The 23,386-nt window shown below is 39.5% G+C and overlaps 1 protein-coding gene across 2 annotated transcripts in view; it reads left to right on the top strand.

Moving 5' to 3' along the window:
- The window catches only part of CNTNAP2 (contactin associated protein 2), a 1,145,700-nt gene that overhangs the window by 1,061,686 nt on the left and 60,628 nt on the right, over nucleotides 1-23,386 (top strand). For both annotated transcript variants that reach the window (XM_040592035.1, XM_040592036.1), the window contains one exon: nucleotides 13,441-13,534. In XM_040592035.1, coding sequence (XP_040447969.1) covers nucleotides 13,441-13,534 — 94 coding nt within the window. The remainder of the gene's footprint in view (nucleotides 1-13,440; nucleotides 13,535-23,386) is intronic.

The raw sequence follows: 23,386 nt of genomic DNA, 5'->3' as shown, positions 1-23,386 counted from the left end.
CTACTGCATCAAGTCATGTTGTTCTGAAATGCTCATGCTAGCATGATGACAGCTGGGCTAATACAGGTGTCACTGTAGATGCTCGAGGGCATCAGAGACATCTGGGCTGATAGATAACATGGGACTTAGGGTAAACCCGCACCATTCTGGAGCGGCAGCTGGAAGCCAGGAGGGGTACCCTGCAGCATCTTAAATGGCGGTAGAGCCTGACGTACAGACAACTAAATAGCGTGCCATAAGTCCTGAGTCTGAAAATGAGAATGTCTTTAAATTTAAATTTACCCTGCAGTCCAGTGAAATCAGAAGAGCTGTTCTGCAAAGATGAGCAGATGCTGAAGTGTTTGTGTGACAGGAGTCTGAGACAGGGTATTAGTGAAGGCACGTAGCTCTGTCTTATTTAGGTTTTGATACAGCACAGGCAGGAACTTCACCTCCCCGTATCTCAGTTTACAAACCTTTGAGGTAGTATAATACTATTTAAATAACAGAGGAGAGTGCTGCAAGAAGCAATCAATATTTCTAGGCAGCTTTCTCTCTGTGGTCATTACAGCACTGTCTTCCTTCCCTGGTTGTCATATCTGCAAACATGAAGATTGCAGCAGGGTATGAGGATAATTTGGTTGGCAGGGGAGTCAGGTGGATGGGATAGATTAATCTGGGTTTGAGAGTCCATGAGAAGCAAACCAAAACCAGTAACAAGTGAAATATAAACAGGGGAAGTCTCCTTGGGAACCAAGCCAAAGGGTGAAGGATAGTAGCTGTCACAGTATTATCTACCTAAGGATTAAAGTAGATCCCTGCCAGTTATTATTTTAAGGCATCAAAAGGAAACCTCTTCAGTGCATTACAGTTTCATTTGACGGAGGTTCTCACTACTCAGAATAACACTGAATGCATTGAAGTAGAATTGTCATAAAATTATTTGCAAAATGCCAGATAACCTAAAAAATATTCAGGTGATACCTGATCCAAACACTTTTGGATGCATCTTGGATCCAAACACATTTGGATATATGCATCTTTCTTGCATGCTATTACATTTGGATTTATTTCTCTTACTGCTAAATGGAAGCTAAAGAAGACCTACAGTTCGGTACCCTTCTGCTGTTAAATGCTTCTGGTTTGGGGAGGTATGGCATGTTTCCTATGGAGTCATAGCTGGCTGATTTAGCCAGATGTAAAACGAAATAAATGATTTTCTGAAGGGATCGGTTGAGACACCTTGCCCAGTTGGAAAGTACATACACAGTTCAGTACGCCAGCCTTGCGTCAGCTCGCCTACATTTGGGGTCTGTCAGGTTTTTTTCCCCAGTGTTTTGTGAGACCACTACCTATCTGGCTTTGAAAAGCCAGAAGCATTTTGGTTAGCATTGCTCTACTGGTGTAAAAAATGTCTTAATCTGGTCAGTGTGCTTAAAACACAGCTGGTTTATGTTATCAGAAAGCAGATACATTGGAGGTTTATTAAATGAGACAATCTGTCTGCTGCATATGCAAGAATAGGGAATGGAGGGACCCATACAAAGCAAATCCAGAAATCTTACCCCTACTATATCCTGAAACAGAAGATCTATCAGGTTTTGTTTGTTCTCCATAAGGGAGTTGATTTTGTTACTTATCCGGTTACATTCTGTAAATTTGAGAACTGATATGAACCAAAATGGATCTGTTAAGCAGATTGTTCACTTGAAAATGAGTCCTGTTTTCAAAAATAAACTCTTCCCAGTGTTTGAAAATACAGAAGATATAAATACTATTTTTCTCAGTATCCAGCAGATAAATTGTAACCTATGAGTTTTCTCTTGCAGATCTGAGCAATGAACATTTGAGTAGACTTTTATTTCCTGCTAAATCCTTCTCCAACCTGATGAGCAGCTGGTTTGCTTGCTTTTAAAGAAGACAGCTTGCTTGCCAGGTGCTGTTGCTCACACTGCCACATCTCTACATGGCATAAAAGTGTCATGAGAAAGATTTATTTCTCATCAAAGCCTCAATTCAAGAGCACTCAGTATTTTTGAGATCTTAATAGCAAGTTCATACTTAGAATACCTGTCTTTCTAACTTACTGTAATAACCCTGTAATGCCAGAGAGACTTAAAAAATCTGCAGCCAGGCAATAAATTGCTACCATACGAACTATGCAAACTGAAGTTTTAGCGTGATTCTCAGGAGTTTCACTTGTGTATAAATACAGTAAAAGACACACCGTTGAACTCTGTGAGACCTCACCTGATGCTGGCAGACAAGGAGAGCACTGGTTACTTACATAAAATCACAGTTACTGTCCAATCAACCAGAATTTGAAGTGGGCTTTGAAATGCACATATCCATAATATTGTGTATCCATACACTAAGAAACAAGAACAAATATTTAGTGTGAATTGTTTTCGTTAGGATTGCATCTCTATTCCTAACATACCAACAGTCAAGACAAAAGGTGGTAACAAAGACTCTGTCGAAAGGTTTTTATATTTCCATTTTCTACGTTCACTGACAGCAGTCAAATCAATAATTAGTCCTACATTAAATAAAAAGCTCCTATTTGCGATGCTAGTGGTTTCTCAAGGACAAGATGAAGGATATACAACTGACTTCAGTGGCAGAAAAACCAAAAGACATACATTCAAGGACAAAGATTTGCTTACTGTTATTTCCACGAGGTGGGCAATATTAACATTTGCTAATAAGAATTCCTAGCTCTCCCCTCTAGTAAAATACCAGCTACTAGTAAACTGTGGCACACCTCCAAGGCTGCATTAGTTCACCTGTGGCAAGCAAAAGCCCAGACTGACAGATGGGGAATGCATTATCCCAGTAAATGACATTTCAAGAACGGAGCTTTAGGTCACAGAGGGCAAGTTTTACTTTGTTTGACTTCATTAAAAGGTTTCATGCTTCAGCAGGGTATTTTTCATATCATAAAAACCAGATCACTCTTTACCAAGTGTTCATGGGTGATTAACATCATTCACACATCAGTAAAATCTTCTTTTAAGAACTTCAAGGACAAAAACTCCATAGCAGAGGTTCTGATCCAAAGCCCATTGAAGCCAACGAAAGGCCTTCCATGGACTTCAGCAGGCTTTAAATTGTCCCTTCAAGAACTGCAACAGTTGCATCCTTAGTGCAAGTCTCATACCTCCTGCCTCTATCTGTGTCCCCAGAATAAAATAAGTGTGGAATCTGAATCAGAGACTTTTCTAGTCTGTTGCACAAAGTTATGTCAGTATGTTGCAAAGAAAAAAAGAAATGAAAAAGGAAAAAAAAAGTAAAAAAAACCAACCACACCCAAACCATATGATGTGCTTTAATTTTCAGGCAAATAAAGTTGATTGTCAACAGACTTGGATCGGGCCTTTCGGCTTCCGTACTAAGACATCCTTGTGCATTCCCAACAGATAGCCAGTTCTTCATGCTGCTTTAAAGCCAGTGCTAGGGATGGGTTAGGCGTTACAGCCTTCTTTGTTCCTGAAAAGTATTAGACCTGAGCAACTTCTCCAAGACTCCAGTGTCCCAAACCCATCCATATCCTTCCAGGACAACCGTCAGCAGCCAGCACACACCTGCCCAGAAGACCGTACGGAAGGATAGCTGGCAGTTCTCTCTTTCAGGCTTGAACTATATGGAGAACTGCGGTAGAGAGGCTATACGCAACAATAGCACATGTTCACGATGTTAATTGCTGAATGCATTGAAAGTGAACTTAATAATGAGGCTTCATGGAAATCTTGACCTGAAGTCATCTGTTTGTAGGGTTGAGAGCAATCCAGAAAATTTGTTTACATGGATCTCCATTTTCCAGCTTCACCAGAGGCAAGCAGGAGAAATACCCATCTTCGGTGAAAAACAATCAATGAAATATTTGACCCTTACCCAAATGAAACCAAGAAGAAACAGAGTTTTTCCAAGTCCATTCTCTGATTTCCATTTCAAACTCTGCACTACTTAAAAAAAAAGATAACATTTGCAAACTCCTAGATGCTTAAAAAATGTAAATCATACAAACATAATTCAAAACTAATACAAAGTATAAAATAAAATGAGTGAAGTGGGGCAAAGCAGTCTACATATAATCCCAAGCTTAAATGCAATGAATATATCAAAGATTTTTATAATTATAGAATAAATTTTGGTCTCATTAAAGGGAGTGGGAACTTTCTCATAGGCTTCAGTGAGGCTATAATTTCACCTCGTATCATTATTGTTGCTGTAGAATCATACCTAACTATCGTGTTTCGTATAATTTGAAGCCTCAACAGAATATGATCACTCTGTTTGAGCTCTTTCTTAACAGAGGCTATAAAATTTCACCAAATGATTTTCTGCAGCTAGCTGGAAAAGTAATCATAGCAGTATAACACATTTTCTAGAAAGACATTTTATCTAGCTTTAAAGACTTCAAATGATAGAAAATTTACCATATCCTTTGGCCACATCTTCCAATGGTTAAGTGCCATTCCTTTAAAGGATTTGCACCCAATTTATAGTTTGAATTCTGCAGCCTTCAGCATTTAACTTTGGGATCTTGGAGTCTATGCCTGATCGATGAAAGAATTGTTTGGTGTCAGGTGTCATTCCCCAACACACTTTCTTAGAGATGCTGATTAAAACATCTTTTCATCTTGTCTGTAAGAAGCTAAATAGATTGAACTATTTTAGTTTACCGTCAGAAGTCTATAATTTTTGAGGCATAAATCAATTTTATAACACTTCTCTGAAAATTCTCCCATTAAGTCACATTTTGAAAACCTTTACCATAGCATGTTAATGGTAGCTATGCCATCAAAATAATTTAGAAAAGCCATATTTATTTATTTATTTCCTTCATTTTCTGGGCAAACCTGCTGCCACAGCACCCTTTGGACAGTGCTGCAAATAGTCTAGATTTCTGACTGATTTGAAGACTGGTTTAACTAGCATTTCGCTGGCTGGTAGGGAATGGGGAAGTACTGTTTGTAATTCGGAAGAAAACAGCTAGACAGTATTACAAACTCTGTAGAAGTTGGCATGAATAAAACATGTTTTAAATATCCAGGACATTAACCACAGGTAAATATGTAAACCATAGGTAATTTCAATGCAACTGTAACCCTCTGCTTTTTTCCTAATAATCGGGTAATTATATTATATTCAAAGTTCATTTAATAAATTTCCAAGCAGGTTTTGATTCAGGGAAAAAAAATAAATCAATGTTTCTATTAATAGTAAAGGCCTTCCTGCTGAAATGAATTATTTTAAATCCCTAGAGATACATCATTTCTACGACACGTTGCCATTCTGCACTGGCAATGTATTACTGGAAAGGCAGGTGCAACAGAAAGGCAAACTCAGACCATTTTCTACAGCAGAATCATCTGTTACATCTGCATGTTTAATGCATTAGCCCTCAGTTTACCCATAGCTGCTAAGCTCTTTTTTCAATCAGAAGTCACCAAGAGGTGGGTTTTGCTCAGATTTGAAAATACAGGGTGGTGGTTTTTTTCACAAATAGGTGACAAACTAGCATGAAAAGGTACTGATATGAGAAATTTTGAAAATAAAACTTATATTGATATAGTATCCAATTCCTAGAACCCTAAACTCCAACTGTTTTCCAAAATATAAAGAAATACTGACTCTGATCTTTGCATGTCAAATTCCCTCCAAATATAATGATTTTACTGATGTTGCAGAAGACAAGGTATTCAATTCTCAAAAGAGTCTGTAAACAACAGCAAGAAACAGCTGAACAGAATTTAAATCATATGCTTCAGAATCAGAAATGAATGAATAATTCACTGATTAATAATTTTCTCACCTGTTCTTTTGTGCACACGGGATGCCCCTGAGCTCCTAGCAGTTTTGTTGATTTTATCCTTCACTGAATTGACACAACTTCTTTATTTTACAGTGTGACTTACAATCTTTCAGGTACAGACGGCAGTTATGGGTAGGCAGGAAGCTCATAAAGGAACTGTTTCTTCTGTCTTGTGCACGACGGAGCTGGGCAGTGGCACCTGCCAAGAGAAGTCAGCACATCCCCATCGTATCCCAGCTGGCTGAAAGTCAGACAAAATGTTTTCAATAAACAAGAACTCCTTTCACTCATTGGCAAACGATAGGGTGGAATATCCCTACCCTGAAGACCAGAACATGAGTCAGATCTTTCTCTTAGTGGCAGATGTACAGTGGGGAAAACATGACCCCAAAGCTCCACCTGGGGACAGCATCTCACCCTGGGGCTCCGTGGCTGTGAATGCTGAGCCTTCCCCGCAGCTGCTACAGAAGGGCAGGGGCAGGTGCTGAAGTACGTATCTTTTCAAAAGTTTTATCTTCTCTCTGCATCAGCTGAGACAGTTTCAAACCTTGAGGCCTTTTGGAAGAACATACTATCTGTTCTGTGAAACCACTCTGTAGGAGAGGAACTCTTCCACATGTCCATCTTTCTCACATGTTTTCAGCAGAGCCTGTATTGCTGGGTTCAGAGGGATTTTTCAGTTGTCTTATCCTACCTTTCGGCCATCCCTAGGCCACATATCATGACTAAGACCCAAAGGGATATGCCTTCCTCACCCTACACCGTCCTGTCCCTGGACAATAAAGCTAGGGCATGCAGAGCACCAGGGAGTGTGGTGCAGCTCGAGAGCTCGCCAGCCTGTGGAGCGGAGCAGAGCAAAGGTCTGCAGTGTGTACCAGCCCACCTACCCCCTCGCAGCACGTGTTACGTACATTGCCTTAGATTGAGACTATTTCCTTCTATAATGTTGTTCCAGTAACGAATGTGTGTTTTCCTTGGCCTGTATGGTTGCTGGTTTGGCATTATTTTTTATTGGCATTAAAGAAATGAAGAAAGAACAAAAGAATCATTAAGTGTTTTCAGAGCCTAAGGCTAAGCCTAAGAAAGTCAAAACTTCACGTGAAATAGGTACGTTCTATTATAGCAGCACACACTGGACAAATTAATGTTCTGTGAAAGTCATCTTTAGGTACCTGAAGTAGATGTCTTTAATTTTAATAACTTGGCATTATATGACCTGCTATTGCTTCTGTTAACATTTGTTGTAATTCATCTATTAAAGAGAGCAATAAAAAGTCAACAGATATGTGAAAGAAGCATCAGAGAATTGTTCCAATTGAAGGCAGCCAGACTAAATAGTGTCCTTTTCCTTATCAGTGCTTCTGGTACATTTTGAGTTATATATCTACATTTCCATTTAAATTCTGTCCCAATTTTTGTATTTCTTTACAGTGAGGCAAATTATCCCTGACACTATTTATCACAGCAGCAGCTACAGGAATATATACAACTTTATTGCACATAAAGGATTCAAATTTTTAAATAGAAAACCAAAAAAAGCCCTTTGTATTATTATTTTATATTTTATATTTTATATTTTATATTTTATATTATTTATATATTATATTATTTTGGGTTTTTTCTGCAATACAGCTGTTTTTTCTGTGTCTGTGCCACATGTGGATCACCTTTCTAATTTAAATCCCTGAAAAAAAAACTTTATCAATAAAGACTGCAGTTGACATTTATTTAAAAACAAACAAACAAACAAAAAAAACCACCTGCAAAAGGCTAAATCAATGCATTAAACCAGGAAGAGTGATTTGGAGTGGTTCCTAGAACAGGATTAACTATACCTCTATATACATTCCTGCTGAAGAGCTCAAAGCACAATGCAAACCTTAAGTTCACCTTACATCATGCTGGCAAGGCATGTGCCTTCTCCCGTGTTCCAGATGGGCAGTGAGCCTGCAGGTCAGTGACAGTCTAAGCCAGTAAAAAAGGCTGGGTTTATGGTCCTGCTTTTTTCTCTGGATCCACTATTTATCTAGAGCCTTTGGTTTGTCCCTGCTCTGGCTGCACAGTAACCTGGGTGAAGGAACTAACCTGGCAGAGACAGATCAGCGAAGCACTAGTGCCACGTTAAGGAAGGAGCTGAACTGCAGCAAGAGGGGCTTTGATCAGCCCAAGGAATTACACACTTGCCACCTGAATCTGCTCCTTTTCTGTTGTATTAATTTTTTTTTTCAAGTATCACGATACTAAAAATATTGTTTGTCAGTTTTTTCCTAACCTTTCAGCAGAGGAATAATCACCTTCGTTTCATCGCTAAGAAGTCATATATCCCCTATTGGATTGCCATAGCCAGCTTCCTGCTTTCTCAGGCATTGTGGTCATACCTGGGGGAGCTGCACCTAACCACCTGCATGCCACCTTGTTACTTCCTTGGGCTCTCGTGCCTAGTCTGTTCTAACTTTGTGGGCATTTTTGAGCAGGAACCTTCTTTTTGTCATGCAATATTATAGCACTTAGCACAAAATGCCTTTGTCCAGGGCTAGAGAAGCTTTTTAATACAAGTGCTAAGTCATCATAATAATGCAGAGCAGAAGAGAAATGCCTTGGTTGGTCACGATGCTAACACATCGCTTTCTTTATCCTGCTGTTACTGAAGTGAATAGCAAACTGTATTGACTTCAAATGCTTGAGATTAAGCCTTACAACATCGTTATTCTGTATCATTTTGAATTATTTTTTATGTATATAAAATGTCTTCAACATAAAGAAAAGTCTTAGCTTTATAGCAGTACACACATGCAGGCCGGATTGACAATGACACAGATGTAGATTTATCACAGGGTGAACATAATGTGTGTGTATGTATATATACCTTTTTTTTTTTTTTTTTCCAAGACTACTAAGGTGATCTAGACATTATATTTGTCCTTAGATTGATATGCCTCTTAATCTCAGCAGTCCCGTCAAGATTAGTTTTATTATCTAAGTGAACAGTAATTTAAAAGAAATAGCATTTTATTGAATTTCTGCTTAAATCCCAGCAACTTCAGATAAAGGCAGCCTGCCTTGGCATGATGTGACTTGAGAACTGAAACTGCAAGTTCCTCCGAAACTGCCACTGCTTTCTTCTGTGTAATATTCAAAGCCACGCTGTGTGTTTATATTAAGCTCAAATGAAATTAATGAGTTTTTAAAGAAAAGTAGCTGTAATGAAAAATCTTAAATATAATTTAAAAACTGTAATTTAATACAAATTCATGACACCAACCTCTGTGTATGCAGAGGTTCTATTTAATTTTCATTACATAATGTAATATCTTTTTTCGAATATCATTTGACGCTAGTAATTTCTTTTTTACTATGTGTCTTACATTGAATTGATAGCCTAGTATTTCACACCCAAGACTGCAGGCTGCTCAGTTCCAGCTGCTTGCACTTGAGCCCCCACTGGATGGCAGTCACACACAGCTTTGAAAAGAATTCAACTTCGTCCTTTAACTCCCTGACCTAAAAAGAAATCCTAGGTTCCTAGGTTAAGTGCCCCGGAAGAAAAAAAAAAAAATATTTCTGTTATTAGATAACACTAGTCTAGAACGAAGGCAAGGCATAACAGCGAGCAGGCAGGAACCTCACTATTCCCTCACTCTTGTCTTATGGTGCACCATTTAATTTCAGGTGCTGGGATGAGAGAAGGGCACAGTGGAAAGCGATGCAGGCATTCCCCCACGGGACATGATGCCAGAGCTGGCAGTGGAGCAGGAGCTGGCTCTGTCACTCATAGAAATGGGTGCCGCTACTGATGGCAAGGCCAGGAAATTATCAACAGATTTTAAATGGAGATTGATTTCAACCAGGAATCAAAACTACCCAAAACTGCAGTCGTTAAAGTCTTAAAAAAATTTATAGCTGAAGCCATTCTGAAATCTTTCCTTGACTTCAGTGAGATCTGGAAAAAATATATGTGAGTAGATAGATTCAGATATGGATTGAGAACAAGAGGTCAGTTTGATAATTGTAAACAGTTAGCCAGCTGTGTCTGTTAGAGCCTGCAATGTCCCGCAGCGTCACTCTCCCTGCTCCCACACACAGCGGGATCTTTTCTTTTGCCTCTGCAACATGATGGTTGCTCTGCCACACCGAAGTCCCAAGGGGAGACGAGTTTGTTGTTGGAGTTTGTTTTTTTTTCAATCTGGCCAAGATGACAGCTAACTAAACTGTTCCAAGGCGAGGGGAAGAGGGTGCACACCTGCCTGTATCTTTGACTCACTTTTGGCTGCACCAGAAAGCTGTGTGGGCTCGCCACTGACACGCCCTGCTGCAGCCCCTCACCATGAGCTCTGCCACAAAAGTCCTGCTGGAGGACTCCAGTGTGCAGGTGTGAGTAGGAGTCTGCCTCCCTGATGTGTTTGTGTAGGGATTTCCCACAGGAATCAGGGAAAAAAAGGGGGGAGAAGACAAGGGTGCTCATTCCCTGCCCTCTGCTCCTCTGCCAAAACACTGGCTCCATCCCTGTTTCCAGAGATGTGCAACCTATGACCACACACCAGTTTGAGGGATTCGGTGAAATATGTTATCATTGTTTTGGGATCATACTCATAGTGTAATGGTATATTTTTACTTGGTTTAATGTGTCTGCTGTTACGTATTTTTGCTAGCAAAGACGAGGCTGGAGAGCTTGCCTGCCAGAGCAAGATGGGGTTTGCAATGCCCGTCAGTTCCTGAAGGATTTTCCACCGTGGCCTCAGAAAGAGCTTCCTAGCTAATATAGCATGTTTGATTACTTGAACTGCAAAACCTAAGCTTTGGGTGATGGGTGATATATTAGATATTCTGGGGCAAAATTATAGAGCAGCTTAAAGGTAAAAGCACAGACCTCCGAGCTGCTGCTGTACCAGACGGATAGCCTGGTGGGGACCCGGTATTGCAAAGGAACAAACTCTGGTTTTACACAGCTAATAGACTGCCTCTCTTTTAATCCGTTATGGACCAGCCTTTCCACAGTCTGAACGCTGGAGACAAAGGGAATTTCACCACATCACAGCTGGCAGGGTTTGATATTCTGTATTTACGAGTGTAAAAGCTCACAGTAATTCATCATTTAAATTGACTTTTCATTTTCAAGTATGTCCTGCAGACACAATTAGCATTTGCAAGTAGAGGCAGCCTGTATATTGGCAGGGATGACTTTTTTTATTACTTGTTCCTAATAGTTACTGTGATAATGGACACCTGGACCATGGCTACAGCTCTAGGATACCCACAATACATTGACAAATTAAATGATAGATTGATAATAATTATTATGATCTATTAGTATCTTAGCAGATACTAATATCTAACATCAGATAATGATGCTCTGATGAACCCTGGTGCTCAGATTCCAAGTTATAATAAAAAGAAATATTTAAACATTGCTCCAGATTCATTTGGGGAAAGGAAGAACTTAAATGTTGATGCTGTTGGTAATACCAATGTACATGGTGGTACACCGGGTTATTTTATCAGTTACTTCAACACGTTGTAAGTCATAAATATAAAAGCAGAACCTAGAAGATCAATGCTATGCAATGAGAAGGTAACAGAAGTAAGTCCACTGCAGGCAAAGAAGTTACATGAGGTTGAAGTCTTGGCATATGAGCAGCTGGAGAATCAGGGGGTTGTGGATCAGTCTTTTCATAATTTTTTTGCTGATGGACCTCTCTAAAGCCTATACCTTTAGTTTCTGGTAATATGTCATGGTAAATACCATGACAGCTCTGAGCCATTCCTATTTGTCTTCTGAAATAAGAAGAGAGTATCTTTTTCACCTGATATGCCTGTAGTTCACATTGACAATGGGTCTGACACCTGCGATGTTGGGTGTTGGGACACCGATTTCCCTTCCACCAGGGCAAGCAATAGCAAACACTTAACTGGGGTTTGTACTTAGTAGGACCTGCTGTGGCTAAGGTTGAGATCTGTTTTGTATTTTAACCCTTTGTATTTGCCTGACTACACCCTTTCAAAAATAACTCTTTTTTTATTTGAAATTACATAACTTATTCAGGTAAAATATGTAATCCTGATGTTCATTAAAAATCCAAGAAAAGCTGCTCAGGATGCCCTGAACAAACTGAAACTTCATAGTTTCTGAGTAAGAAGATGGAACTCTGTTTTCCCATATATTTACCTCAAAAGTCTACAGGTTAAAATTGGAGCCAGTAGTCATGCTAATAAACAATCGTGGCCAAATTTTCAATAATCAGCATGAAAAATAGTTTTGATCAAATAAAAATAATTTCTGAGCATAAGTATTTGGTAGACCTCTTTTGTCATCTGCAGAGAAAACTTTTCCTGTCTATTATGTATATATACTTCCCTTATTGGAGTTTTATGGGGTAATATAAGAAAGGCAGGATCCCTCTTTTCCAGTTATCCTATTTTTTTAAGATGATTGCTTCTGCAGATTCATGGGCATGACATCAGTAGGCTTTCCAAGTACATGAGCTCACAGTGTTGAAGGGTAATGTGGGATTCAGCCCTTCAGTTCTACACTATCTGCCCTTCATTTACTTTTAACCACTGAATTGAACATTTGCAGTATCAGTAAAGCAAACTAGTCCAAGCTACTAATGTTTTGAAATTAGAAATGTGGCAAAAGGATGTGTGAAAAAAATTGTATGCCCTTTAGCGTTGCGGTTTCTCCAGAATTACTTCCACAGTCTATTACACTCTGCAAAGTCTTAAATCACATATATAAGTTTCTGTCCTGTTTTGTTCCAAGACGAAGCCAGAATAAAATAAACAATTGTTGTTCTGCCCTCTTTAGGCTTTTGCAATAAACACGTAAAGCCAAGAAAATAAATAACAACAGCAAAGATGAAAATTCACCCCGATGACCTTTATGAAAAGTGAACATCAAAACTCTATTGAGCTGTATTGAACAGTCTTAGTAGTGCTATTACTAAGCATAGGCAATTTATTTCGTTCTTCTCTCTTCACATTTTTCTGTTAAATAGTTGAAAACCAGGAAAAAATGTACTGATTTAATGTGATAGTTTAGTCATATCGGGGACAGTATGAGTTTCCTACAGATTAAACTCTCTAGCTAAGTTGATTACTCCTGAATTTATGTTTAGGTTTCACTAGGTGTCATCACAATTAAATCAAACAACATTTACAACAAGAAAATTACAAACATGAAGTGCAAAAAAGTATGTCTTACTAATTTATGAGTTTTCTGAAAGAAAAGGAGAGTGCCCAGCACCTGCTTTAGTCTCAGATTCTGAGCTACATAAATCTAGCTTTAGCAGTAACATAGGTCCCAGATGGAAATCTTATATTAAAATAATAAGCTGTTCTCATATTTCATGCTGTTGTTAATTTTAGCAACTATATTGAAGAACGCAAGCAAAAGCTGAAATGATTCGACAGCAACCAGAACAAACAAATGTCCAATACAGGTATTTCCCAGGTCTTGGGAACTGTGAATGTGGCAGATACGGAAGGAGGGGTATTAACTGTTATTTTCCCTTTATCAAAATGAAATCAGAGCATATCAGACAGAGTTGTAAGTGGTGGCATAAACTCCGTAAAGTAGACCTTGTTCAGCAGCACTGTAAGAAGGTGGATCAGTTTGAATATTCATTATTTCTTTTCTCTTTCCCTAGCTTGATCACTATCCTCCAACGAGTTACAGCCTGCCAACAGCATCTGACATTCAGTTCAATTCCCCAAAGGCGCTATTCCTAGGAAAAGTTATAGGTAAGATTTCATTTTATACCTAGTTATTTTATTAGGTATTTTTAGAGAATACTGCAAACCATAAGCACATGGGACAATGATGGGTGCTGTGTTTGCAGCAGGACACTTGCTGCAACGTGTCATTCTTGACTAGAAAGTGGCGATATTGGAGTTAGAGCTGAAGATTGGGTTATTATTGGGTTATATTATTGGGTTACGTTTGCCTTGCCACACAGGCTGATGTGAACACACAAGTCATTGCCTGATACATAGGAAAAAAACAAACGTGGATAAAGAGACATTTGTAACATGGTATCTGTGAAGTTTCGTTACCCTTTCAGTGTCAGGTGGAGGGAATAGGAGGAAATCATTGACACCATTGCTTCTACAAGGAGATATTGAAGTTATTTTGAATATTATCATTCACTGTGAAGTTATCGTTTGCTTTGTGTAATGCCTTTACCATGCGGTCAGCCTTCTTATCCTAGTGCGTCCTCTTGTGTCATAACTGTCCCTCATCACTCTGGCAAAACTGCCACTTTCTGACAGTGGGCCCCACCAGCGAGGTCACTGGAAGTCCGTAACACCTACAGCCACACTCATCTACACATTTTCCATCCCTTTTATGGCCCTCACCGTTATTTCCCAGAGCAGCAGCTTCCTGGCCACCTTCCCTGCTGAATTCCAGAGGCAATACAGATGCATCTTAAACTGCCTGGGCCTCACTTTTAGGCCATCCTACTTTCCATTGCTGAATTTTTCCACTGCAGGCATCTAACATGAATGTACAGAGTTACTCCGTTCAGGAATCAGTTATTCCCCTGACATTTACAGTTTTTAAGGAGGACTTTTTTCCCTTGCAGAGATATGGGGTTATTAATATTATTTCCTCTGAGCGCTTTGTACAGGAATGCGGTTGCTTGAACCGCAGTGAAGGGTTTAATCCAGAAAATTGTAAACTTTTCTTTGTTTGGTGGTGCAAGGCAGTAACCTCTGAACCCATGCACTGATTTTTGAAGCTGAAAAGCAGTTTACTAAATAGCTAATGTGACTTTTTGAAGATACACTTTTCCATTTCTTTCACTTTTTTTAAAAGTAATACGTTGAATTTTGTGAAATAGGACCAAAGAGCCTTTAAAACAGTTGGTTAGCAGGAGAGACATGAACAATGGTACTCTCCAAGATGGTTCTGTAGACAGTGCAAAAGACGATGTGGTCTGATTTTGGTGGTTCCAGAGGGAAACTGGGCACGTTACCACCTCCCCACGGTCAAGTGGGATGGTTGGATTGGACCTGGCTCTGCCTCGGCAAGGCTGCTGGCCTTTTCACTCCTTAATTCAAAGTGAGGAGACAGAGAACTTCAGGCAGAGCATTCAGCAGCTGGAATTATGAACAAAAATATCAGCTGAAGGGTGTTGCAGTGTCCGTCTCCAATAATGAATTAATTGCTAGAGAGGTTCTGTTTCCTTTGATAGGGCAGCTCTCTGCAAAAGTTCATGTGTCTGAGAAACTACCACAGTATGGCAGTACTGCCTCCACAGTTCAGCCCTGCCAAGCAGCTGAACTTTTTTGAATGGTTGTTTGGATCCATCTTAAAATGGCATTTTCCCAGCTGTTCTAATCAGGCAATGGTTTGGAGAAGGCTGAGCAAGGAGCATGAAAGGAAAAGGAGGCAGGTATACAACAAAGCAAAGACTGCTGCATGAGAGAGAAGAAAAGGAAAGAAAAGGACAAATGAAACACAGAAGGAAACAACACACTGTGCACCGTGGTGTGAAAAGAAGAAATGGAAGAAGCACGAAAGAGAACGCCAGAAATACTCTCTGCACTACACTCATTTCAAATAGCCCGAGTGCAGGCAGAGCTCTGCAGGGAAGCAACTTCTTACTCCTTTGAATGGCTGCCAGCTGGCTGATGAGCTAGAAACATCGTGCAACCACACAGGTGAAACTTTGGCACAGGAGGTTTAGTCTTTGCACTGGTTCTTTCTGAGCTAATTTTTAAGCAGGTTCATAGCACTACAAACTCAAAGTCCGCCCAGCAGTCCCCACATGACCCCATGCCCTGGTGATGATTTCTTTGCTGTGTTTAAATACACACACCCTGAGATTTTTTTAGGTATTCATGGAGAATGGAGGAGCTGCAAGAACTGGGCAGTTCAGAGGGTCCATGGTATCACTTTTCATGTCTAGGATACTTATTCCAATATTCAACAGGGACTGAAAGCATGATAACCACTCGAGTGGTCCATGGTATCACTTTTCATGTCTAGGATACTTATTCCAATATTCAACAGGGACTGAAAGCATGATAACCACTCGAGTGGTCCAAATAAAATCAGTTATTGACCCACCTCTGTTCCTACAGATCTAAACCCACAATTCCTCATCTGCCTCAATTGCAGTCATGTCTGTGGTTGAAAACAGAGTTTTCAGTCTCCTCTGTTTCGGTTGGATCCTTCCAAATGAAAAATGAAGCTTGGCAACAGAATAATATCTGTATTCTGCCTGTTAATGTCAAAAGCTTGATCATAGGACTCACTGGACTTATTAAGAATAAAGACACATGAAAAGAAAAAAAAAATAGCAGAGGTCAGTGAATATAATTTGATTTCTGTTATGTAATAAGAGAAGTTTAAAATCCCTGGGAACTTACAATGTATACTCCTCTCACTCTTTATAAATAACCTGACGAGTAACCATTATAAGTAACCTGACAAACACAATTAAAAGCAAGTATCGAATCTAGAAGGTGAAAGAGTAAACACAGTCCTGATAAAATATGCCGTATAAATACATAGTGTACAGTTGAAGACTGCCATCAGGACGCGTAAAGCAATCACATCTATCACTGATGCTCACTTTCAGCTCCTCAGCTAACTCAAAGGCTGGGAACAGTGAAAGGTCTTGTGTTACCCTGAAGAAGTGATTTCTGAGTAGGTTATATTTCGGTTTTTTTCCCTGTGCTACTTGATTTTAAGCCTCAGACAACCGTTTCTGAAGATGCTGTCTGTCATCTATCCTGTGTATTTGCTATATATTTTACATCTCTGGAATACAATACTTCATTTTTCAACAGCATAGGGTTTTATTAGCATGCTGGGAATATGATTATTTTGCTTCCTTTTCTCTGCTTATGTTACTGTCTTTGCAAAATAGGATATTTTATTAAGCAAAACAGCAAATCAATACTAAAGGAGGAAACAAGAAAAAAACCTTCTTTCTACTAAAGAAAGGTTTAATTTCACCACAGAGACACGTGTTTCCTAATGTAAAATAGCTGTGCAATGACCGTGTCTGTTGATCAGCTTTGCTGTGGAACTCTCGGAGTAATGTCGGGTGAGAGAAGTACATGGTTAACATGGTTACATGAGTGCAGCTGTTTGAAGGACAAAGCAGACGCAGAATCCAGTACCTTTAAAGCTTCTAATTGTCACATCATACTGGCTAGGTATCTCAGTGGCCCAAAGGGATTAGCACCAACAGAAGATCTGGATACATCTATCAAGTTACAACTTGTACCCACCTGCAAGTACATGCTCTAAATGGGCAATATGGGAGTAGCCTCCTATTTCACTGCTGGTCTGGCATCAGTTGCATTCTGTTTCTGTTACTCCCATACTATGCAATTCCTATTTGTCATCAGAAATGAATGCAAGGCCCTATTTGTAAAGACAGATGGGTTTTTGAAGAGCACTGTGGAACAATCTTACTAAGAAACTGATCTTCCACCTGTCTTATTTCCATTTTTATTAGGGTTATTTGCATAGGAGCAGACGCTTCTGCCACAGCTGTGCTTGCTGTGATAGCTCATCTGCTGCCAGTCAGAAAGGATCACTAGTACAACAGCTACCTACCATCACACAATGTCACGCTCTGCTCTAGGTGTTACTACAATGTGGCTGATGAACACAATGGTGACGAAATGGCTCTCTGTGCCTTGCACTGTTCATAATATTTCCTGTAAAGCAGGAGCGTCACACTAGAAACAAAATGGAATGATTGAATAGCAGCTGTAATCAGGGAGCATTGCTGCTTCTTTAAATTGAGGTGTTTTCTACTTTCCTGAAATGATTTCTGGAAAGCTCAGTTGTTCACTGGCTTGAAAAACACAAATATGTAATATTTTTAGCTTTCCAGGAAACTGGAGGTAAAGCCATTCAGTATATAATTCTTACCCAGGTAAAACGGATTATGATTTAAGATGTGAAATAAAGCTGAAGGAGACAACGAACGAAAAATCCTCGTTTACATGAAATAAAAACAATAGCACTAGAGAAATGCAGGATTTTGTAGAAAAGGTAGAACGGAATTGTTAATGTTTCAAAGGAATTCCTCAGTCTGTTATACTTAGGCTTTGCTGGTTGGCACAGAGCAGGTAAGAGGGACAAGGTGGCTCTCAGTGTGACAAGCTATGAAGACAAAAAACAAAAAGTAGGCAATGTGACAGTGTTACATACTACATTTCAGATCTCAATCTACGTTTTCATTTTGGCCGCAACTTGAGACTCATTACTGAGGTAGAATAGAGCAGAGGTTTGATTTTCCCAAGTGTAGTGTATCTGGATTCAATACTTAGGTTTGTCTTCACAGCCTTTTGGAGACCTACACGAAGTTCTGCTGTGTGAACTTGCTGTGTGTCATAGTCTGCTTTATTACTGGAAGTGAAGTATTTCTTTGGGGTTTAATATGCATTTAGAAAGCATAAGCTACACATAATTAGCTTTTGTAAATTTATCATAAAAATGATTTTGTAAAAGTATCATTCTGGTGAACAGAAATTGAGAGTTTCTTAACAGGATATTTGACTGAGCACAGAAACACCAAGATCAGACAAGAGTTGCTCTTGAGAAGGTGTCAGGGAAGTAAAGGAAGTGTGCTCCTTGTCAGTTCTCCATCTTTACCAACCACTCCAAATCAAATTACATCGTTTCAAAAATACTTAAATATCCAGTTGGAAACAATCAACATAATGCAAGTCATCTGTAGCTCAGATTATCAGTTTCAGAACTGACCACTGTCCCTGCAGCTAATCTTTGTAGGCTCTATTTATGTCTCTGCCTCACCCTAGTGCTCGTTCTTCAGGTACTTCCAGTAAGAGTAACAAAAAGGGAAATACCTCTCAGGTCTGCCTTCCTTCTTGCAAAAGCAGCTGTCATCACTCTACACCTAAAGAGAGATCCTGGAAATCCCACCCAGGAGCCTGCAGTCTTTTCTCAGAAGGTGGTGTCCTCAAGAAGCAAAGGTAGAAAGTCCACTTCTAGATGTGTTATTTCCCTGGTGTCAATGAAAGGATATTTTTACTGTTCCGTGGCTGGAGTTTCACTGTTTCTTTACCAAGCTGTGTGGTGAAAATTAAAACTCATCAGGAGACATTTCCCTGGATCCACTGTGACATTCACTGCCTTGGACTGAGGGGATGTAAGGCCAGCTTACACCTAGACAAGTAGTTAGTTTCAAGTGTGCAAAGAAGAGAACTTCAGAAAAAGTAGGAGATAAATTACATTGCTTGCATGGCTTAGGTAAGGTCTAGAAGTGAGAACTGCATTTTTCTTGCATGGCATCTCACCACAAATAGATGCTGAATAATAGGAGGCAAAAGTTCGAAATCCTTTGAACTACCAGCAGGGACAATGAAAATTTTTCCAAGAGGTAAACATTCTTTACTACCAAATCAGATACAAATTCTTTACTACCAAATCAGATACAAAAAGCCTGGCTCTTTGATGCTTCAGCACTTTTAGCTGAAAAACAGGGGGGATGTGCAATGTAATTAATCCTACCAAAACATCATACACTGAAAACCAGCCTCAGGGCCCATGTTTGCCACATGACTGCATAGTTTTGTAACTTAGAGAGTTTGTTTCATGCCAAAGGATGCACATCTCATCTCTTTGAGAATATATACCAGCATTGAAAAGGTGGTTTTGGTAACATTGATAAAGAAGTCTGTAAAGGACACAGGCATTGTCATCATTGCTGCTCAGCTCGGGTACGCTGCTTGAGATTGATACAATCTGATATGAAGTTAATGTTAATCAAAGAAATCACTGAACCAAATACCAGTTTAGGATTAGGTCTCTGATACTGTAAGGTAATTTGCTCAGCTCTGAAATTTGAGTCCTAGAAAATAATGCAGAGCTGCAAATAGGTTATGAATAATCTAAGAATATTCTTCTGCTATATCTTTGACATGTATCTGCTACTGCCTCACGATGGTAATGAGGTTAGCGCTCCAACATAAGAGCAGTGTGGCAGGCAGGGCTCCGCAGCTCTCCTTCATTTGGCGGTGTAGACAGATAATCTGAGTGAAGCCTACTTTTGCTGATAATGAGCAGAAAATAGCTAGCATGCAGTAAATTCATCCACTAACTTCCTTCAAAGTAACTGCCTGCTACTTCGTTTCTGAGCATCAAGCATAAACATTCAGTGCTGTAATCTCAGGACGAATGCATATGTATATTGTCATATTAGGAACCCTCCTGCTATAGTAGTAGTTGAATATTAAAGATGTGCTTTCCCCTGCATGTGTCACGCATGAATTATCATACAAAAATATGACACCTGGACAATTTTCCTTCTCCTGCTCCTCCTACATAACAGTATCAGCCTGCTTGAAGCTCCTCTGGGATTTAATATTGCCTATCTCTCTGACCTCAGTTCTGTCTACCTGTCCATATCTTACTTTTCAGGTAGGGATGGAAATGTTCCACAGCTCCTCCTAGTTCAAAAAGCCGAAGTAGAAGTAAAATATTTTTTTCTTTCAGGCCTCTGAGTTTTTGACTTACCTGGTTTTTCTGAAAAATCCTGCCTACAAGTGCTATTCAGAAAGGAACATTTCCCATCTGCAAGCACCCCATCCAGGACACCATAAACACTTTGAACTGCCAGTTCCACACCAATAACTTTTGAGGCAGAAACAAGGGTAGCCCAAGTGGATTTTACCTTTTGTTTGAGAACTGAAATGGAAAAGCCAAGAATACCCATTGGTGCCATTTGCCTGGCAGCATCCATGGTGCGTCTTCTTTCCATTTTCCCGAATATTGTGAGACTCAGCTGCTGCAGCACTGGCCAGCAGGCAGCTCCAGAGAGGCAGAAGGTAAAACTCAGACAAGTTGGACTAAATTAGGTGCTATCGTAATCTCAGTAGCCATGAGCATAGCCAGTCCTGCTTTTTCAAAAACTGCCTGGAGTCATGGCCTCCCACTAGCCTTTCACTTCCACCCTTCAGGTCATTCTTCATCTCTCAGCCGCTATCTCATGCTTTGTAGCTGGCAGCTGCCCTTTCATTTGTTTATTGTGCTGTTCTCTGTAAAAAGGCTTCACCGATTACTAGTCTCAAAATCTTCTGTGGGCATTCAACAGCTCCAGAAGGTCAGAACCTTATTTATTTATTTTACTCTTTTGCTCTTCTAGCCTGCATACCAGCCTGTAACAGGAAACAAGAGATTCCTAGTTCCTAAATTATACAGTTATTTTCCTTTATGCTTTAAGATGTCTCAGAAGATGTTTTCATTTAAATCGCTGTATATAATCTTGCAAAGAAAATAATCCCATTGCTTTACAGTTCTTTCCAAAGTATGAATCTATTGGCTCTGAAAGAAAGAAAAGAGACTGTAAAGACATTTAATTTAGTTAGTGCCATTTTGAGCAGAGCATTTGCACAAGCCTTACCTGATGTTCAAAACCATGTGATAACACTATTTAAAAGTAATGGAACAAAATGAAAACTTAAACCTCAGTAATTAGAGTGACCTTTTCCTAAGTTCTGTATTTTATTAATATGGCATGTCTTGGTTATACAACTTCTCCCTACCACAGGAAGAGAGGAACTATTTCACTGTGTAATATCTGGTACTAATTTATTTCAAATGCAGCTGCTTTAAAGGGTCAAAGAAGGGTACTGAACATTACAAGATCACCAAGGGCACCAATAAAACCTGCTGTTGGCCCTATAAAATTACAACGGCATTGATAGCACAATCAGAGAACTGAGAGCACCTTCAAGGCTTGTAAATCACAAAAAAAATAGTGTTACACAATCTGAAAATTGAAAGCCAAAGGTACACCTGGAGTGGAAAGTAACAGCATTTTACAATTTTCCTCCAAATATATTGGAAGGAAAAATCCAAAATCAGAATAAATCTCCCTAAAATTATAGAAAGACAAAATTGACAAAAAAATCATCTTTGCTAAGCCAAGGCATAAGTCTTTAAATTTTATATTATTTTACTTAACATGGGTAACCTCTGTCCGTGGCTCCAGTTAGAAAACATTTGAAAATAATGTGATCACGCACCCATGTTTGATTAGAAACAAAACCATAGAAATATGCATTCTGGCCAGATTATTTTGGTTGAGGGTGCAATTATCAACATGCCATTCCTTGTAAGGACAGGTAAAGAAATTATGTCTAATTCAAAACTAACTTGTTTGATGATTGAAAAAAAACCTCCAGTCTGGCATTTGTTTCACATAGGAACGTGAAGGCAGTGGGGGGAAAAAATCAGAGCAAATCAACTTATAGCATGACAAAAACATTGCAATTAACTCTTATCTTTGGTCAGGTGAATGATAATCTCTCCAAGAGATTATGCGCCCCCAGATCTGAGGTCTAATTCAGAGAGATTGTTTTGGAAGATCACTGGGATCAAGTCAACACTCTCCTTCAACAGCTGTCCTAGTTTGCGCTCCCATCAGTGATAATTTGAAGTTGCCCCTGTCCTCATCTGATCTGCACTGGAAGCACCACAGGTTTCCTAGACCCTGGAGAAGGTTTGCTCAGATCACTGGAGAACCTTGGAAAGGGCAAGGGATGTGAGAGTTTCTAGGGTGTGAACTACACAGCAATTTCATGGTAGGTGCTGCTGTGTCTCTGGAAGGACAGTGCGACCGTTGTCCCTCGCAGTGCTGCACCAATGTGCCTTTGCACACCGGAGCGCAGAGCTGCCTGAGGTCTGGGTGCCTTCCATGTTCTCCAAGAAGGCTGGACCTGTCCGTGCAGATCAGTTTGAAGCTGTACAGCTTTGTAGGATGAAATCTATCTCTATTCAAAGGCTCAACACAAAATCTTTGCACTACTAAACTCTGTTTTAATCCACAGCCTTACGTAGGCCTTATGTAGGGTGTAAAGTAAGCCCATGCTCTGCTGCTGTTCTTTGCACAAGAAAAAGTCAACTGTTCTACATAGGTATAACCAAGACATAGTAAAATACAGTAAACATTCCTCAAATGATATTAAGTAACGAGTAAATGTGAAGATAAGATAATCTTTTTGTAGGCACTTTATAAAGGACTGTACATTCAGACGTATTTTGATGATGAAAAATGAATAATTACTGTAACTCGCACTGCCACCAAAAAAAAAAAATAAAATAAATCAAAGAAATAAATCATGGGAAGACAAATTAACATTTGCCTGGCCAGACCTCTGTAGGTTATTTAGCATTTCTTTTAAAGGAAATGCTCTCGTTATTTGTGTTACAGAACCAAAATCTGACTGATGTCTTATTTTTAAGTGTTTCTGTCCAGGAAATTTTAAAGATAGATAGGTAGGTAGGTAAGTAGATAGATACACTCTTTAAATAAGCCCTTTCTGGTAGGTACAGTAATGTATTCTCCATCTGCATATCTCAGGGAACAGTTAAAACACTGCTAGTTGCCCCAGAGAAGGAACTCATCCCAAATGACTCGTGTCGTTTCCAGCGGCTTCAGCTGCATCTGTGCTCTAGTTATCAACAAGTGTAGTTGCACCACTCGCCATGACCTCGCTTAAAACTTGCCATAGCAATATAGCTGTGATACCCCTCCACATGGACTGGTTGTCCCTAGTTATTTGCATGGTATTAAGGTGTGCTTAGGAGGAAGACACTGG

This window comes from Falco naumanni, chromosome 4 (genome assembly GCF_017639655.2).
Source record: "Falco naumanni isolate bFalNau1 chromosome 4, bFalNau1.pat, whole genome shotgun sequence".
NCBI classification, from domain to species: domain Eukaryota; kingdom Metazoa; phylum Chordata; class Aves; order Falconiformes; family Falconidae; genus Falco; species Falco naumanni.
The sequence above is the reverse complement of the archived record's forward strand: the minus strand, read 5'-3'. Positions and strand labels throughout refer to the sequence as shown.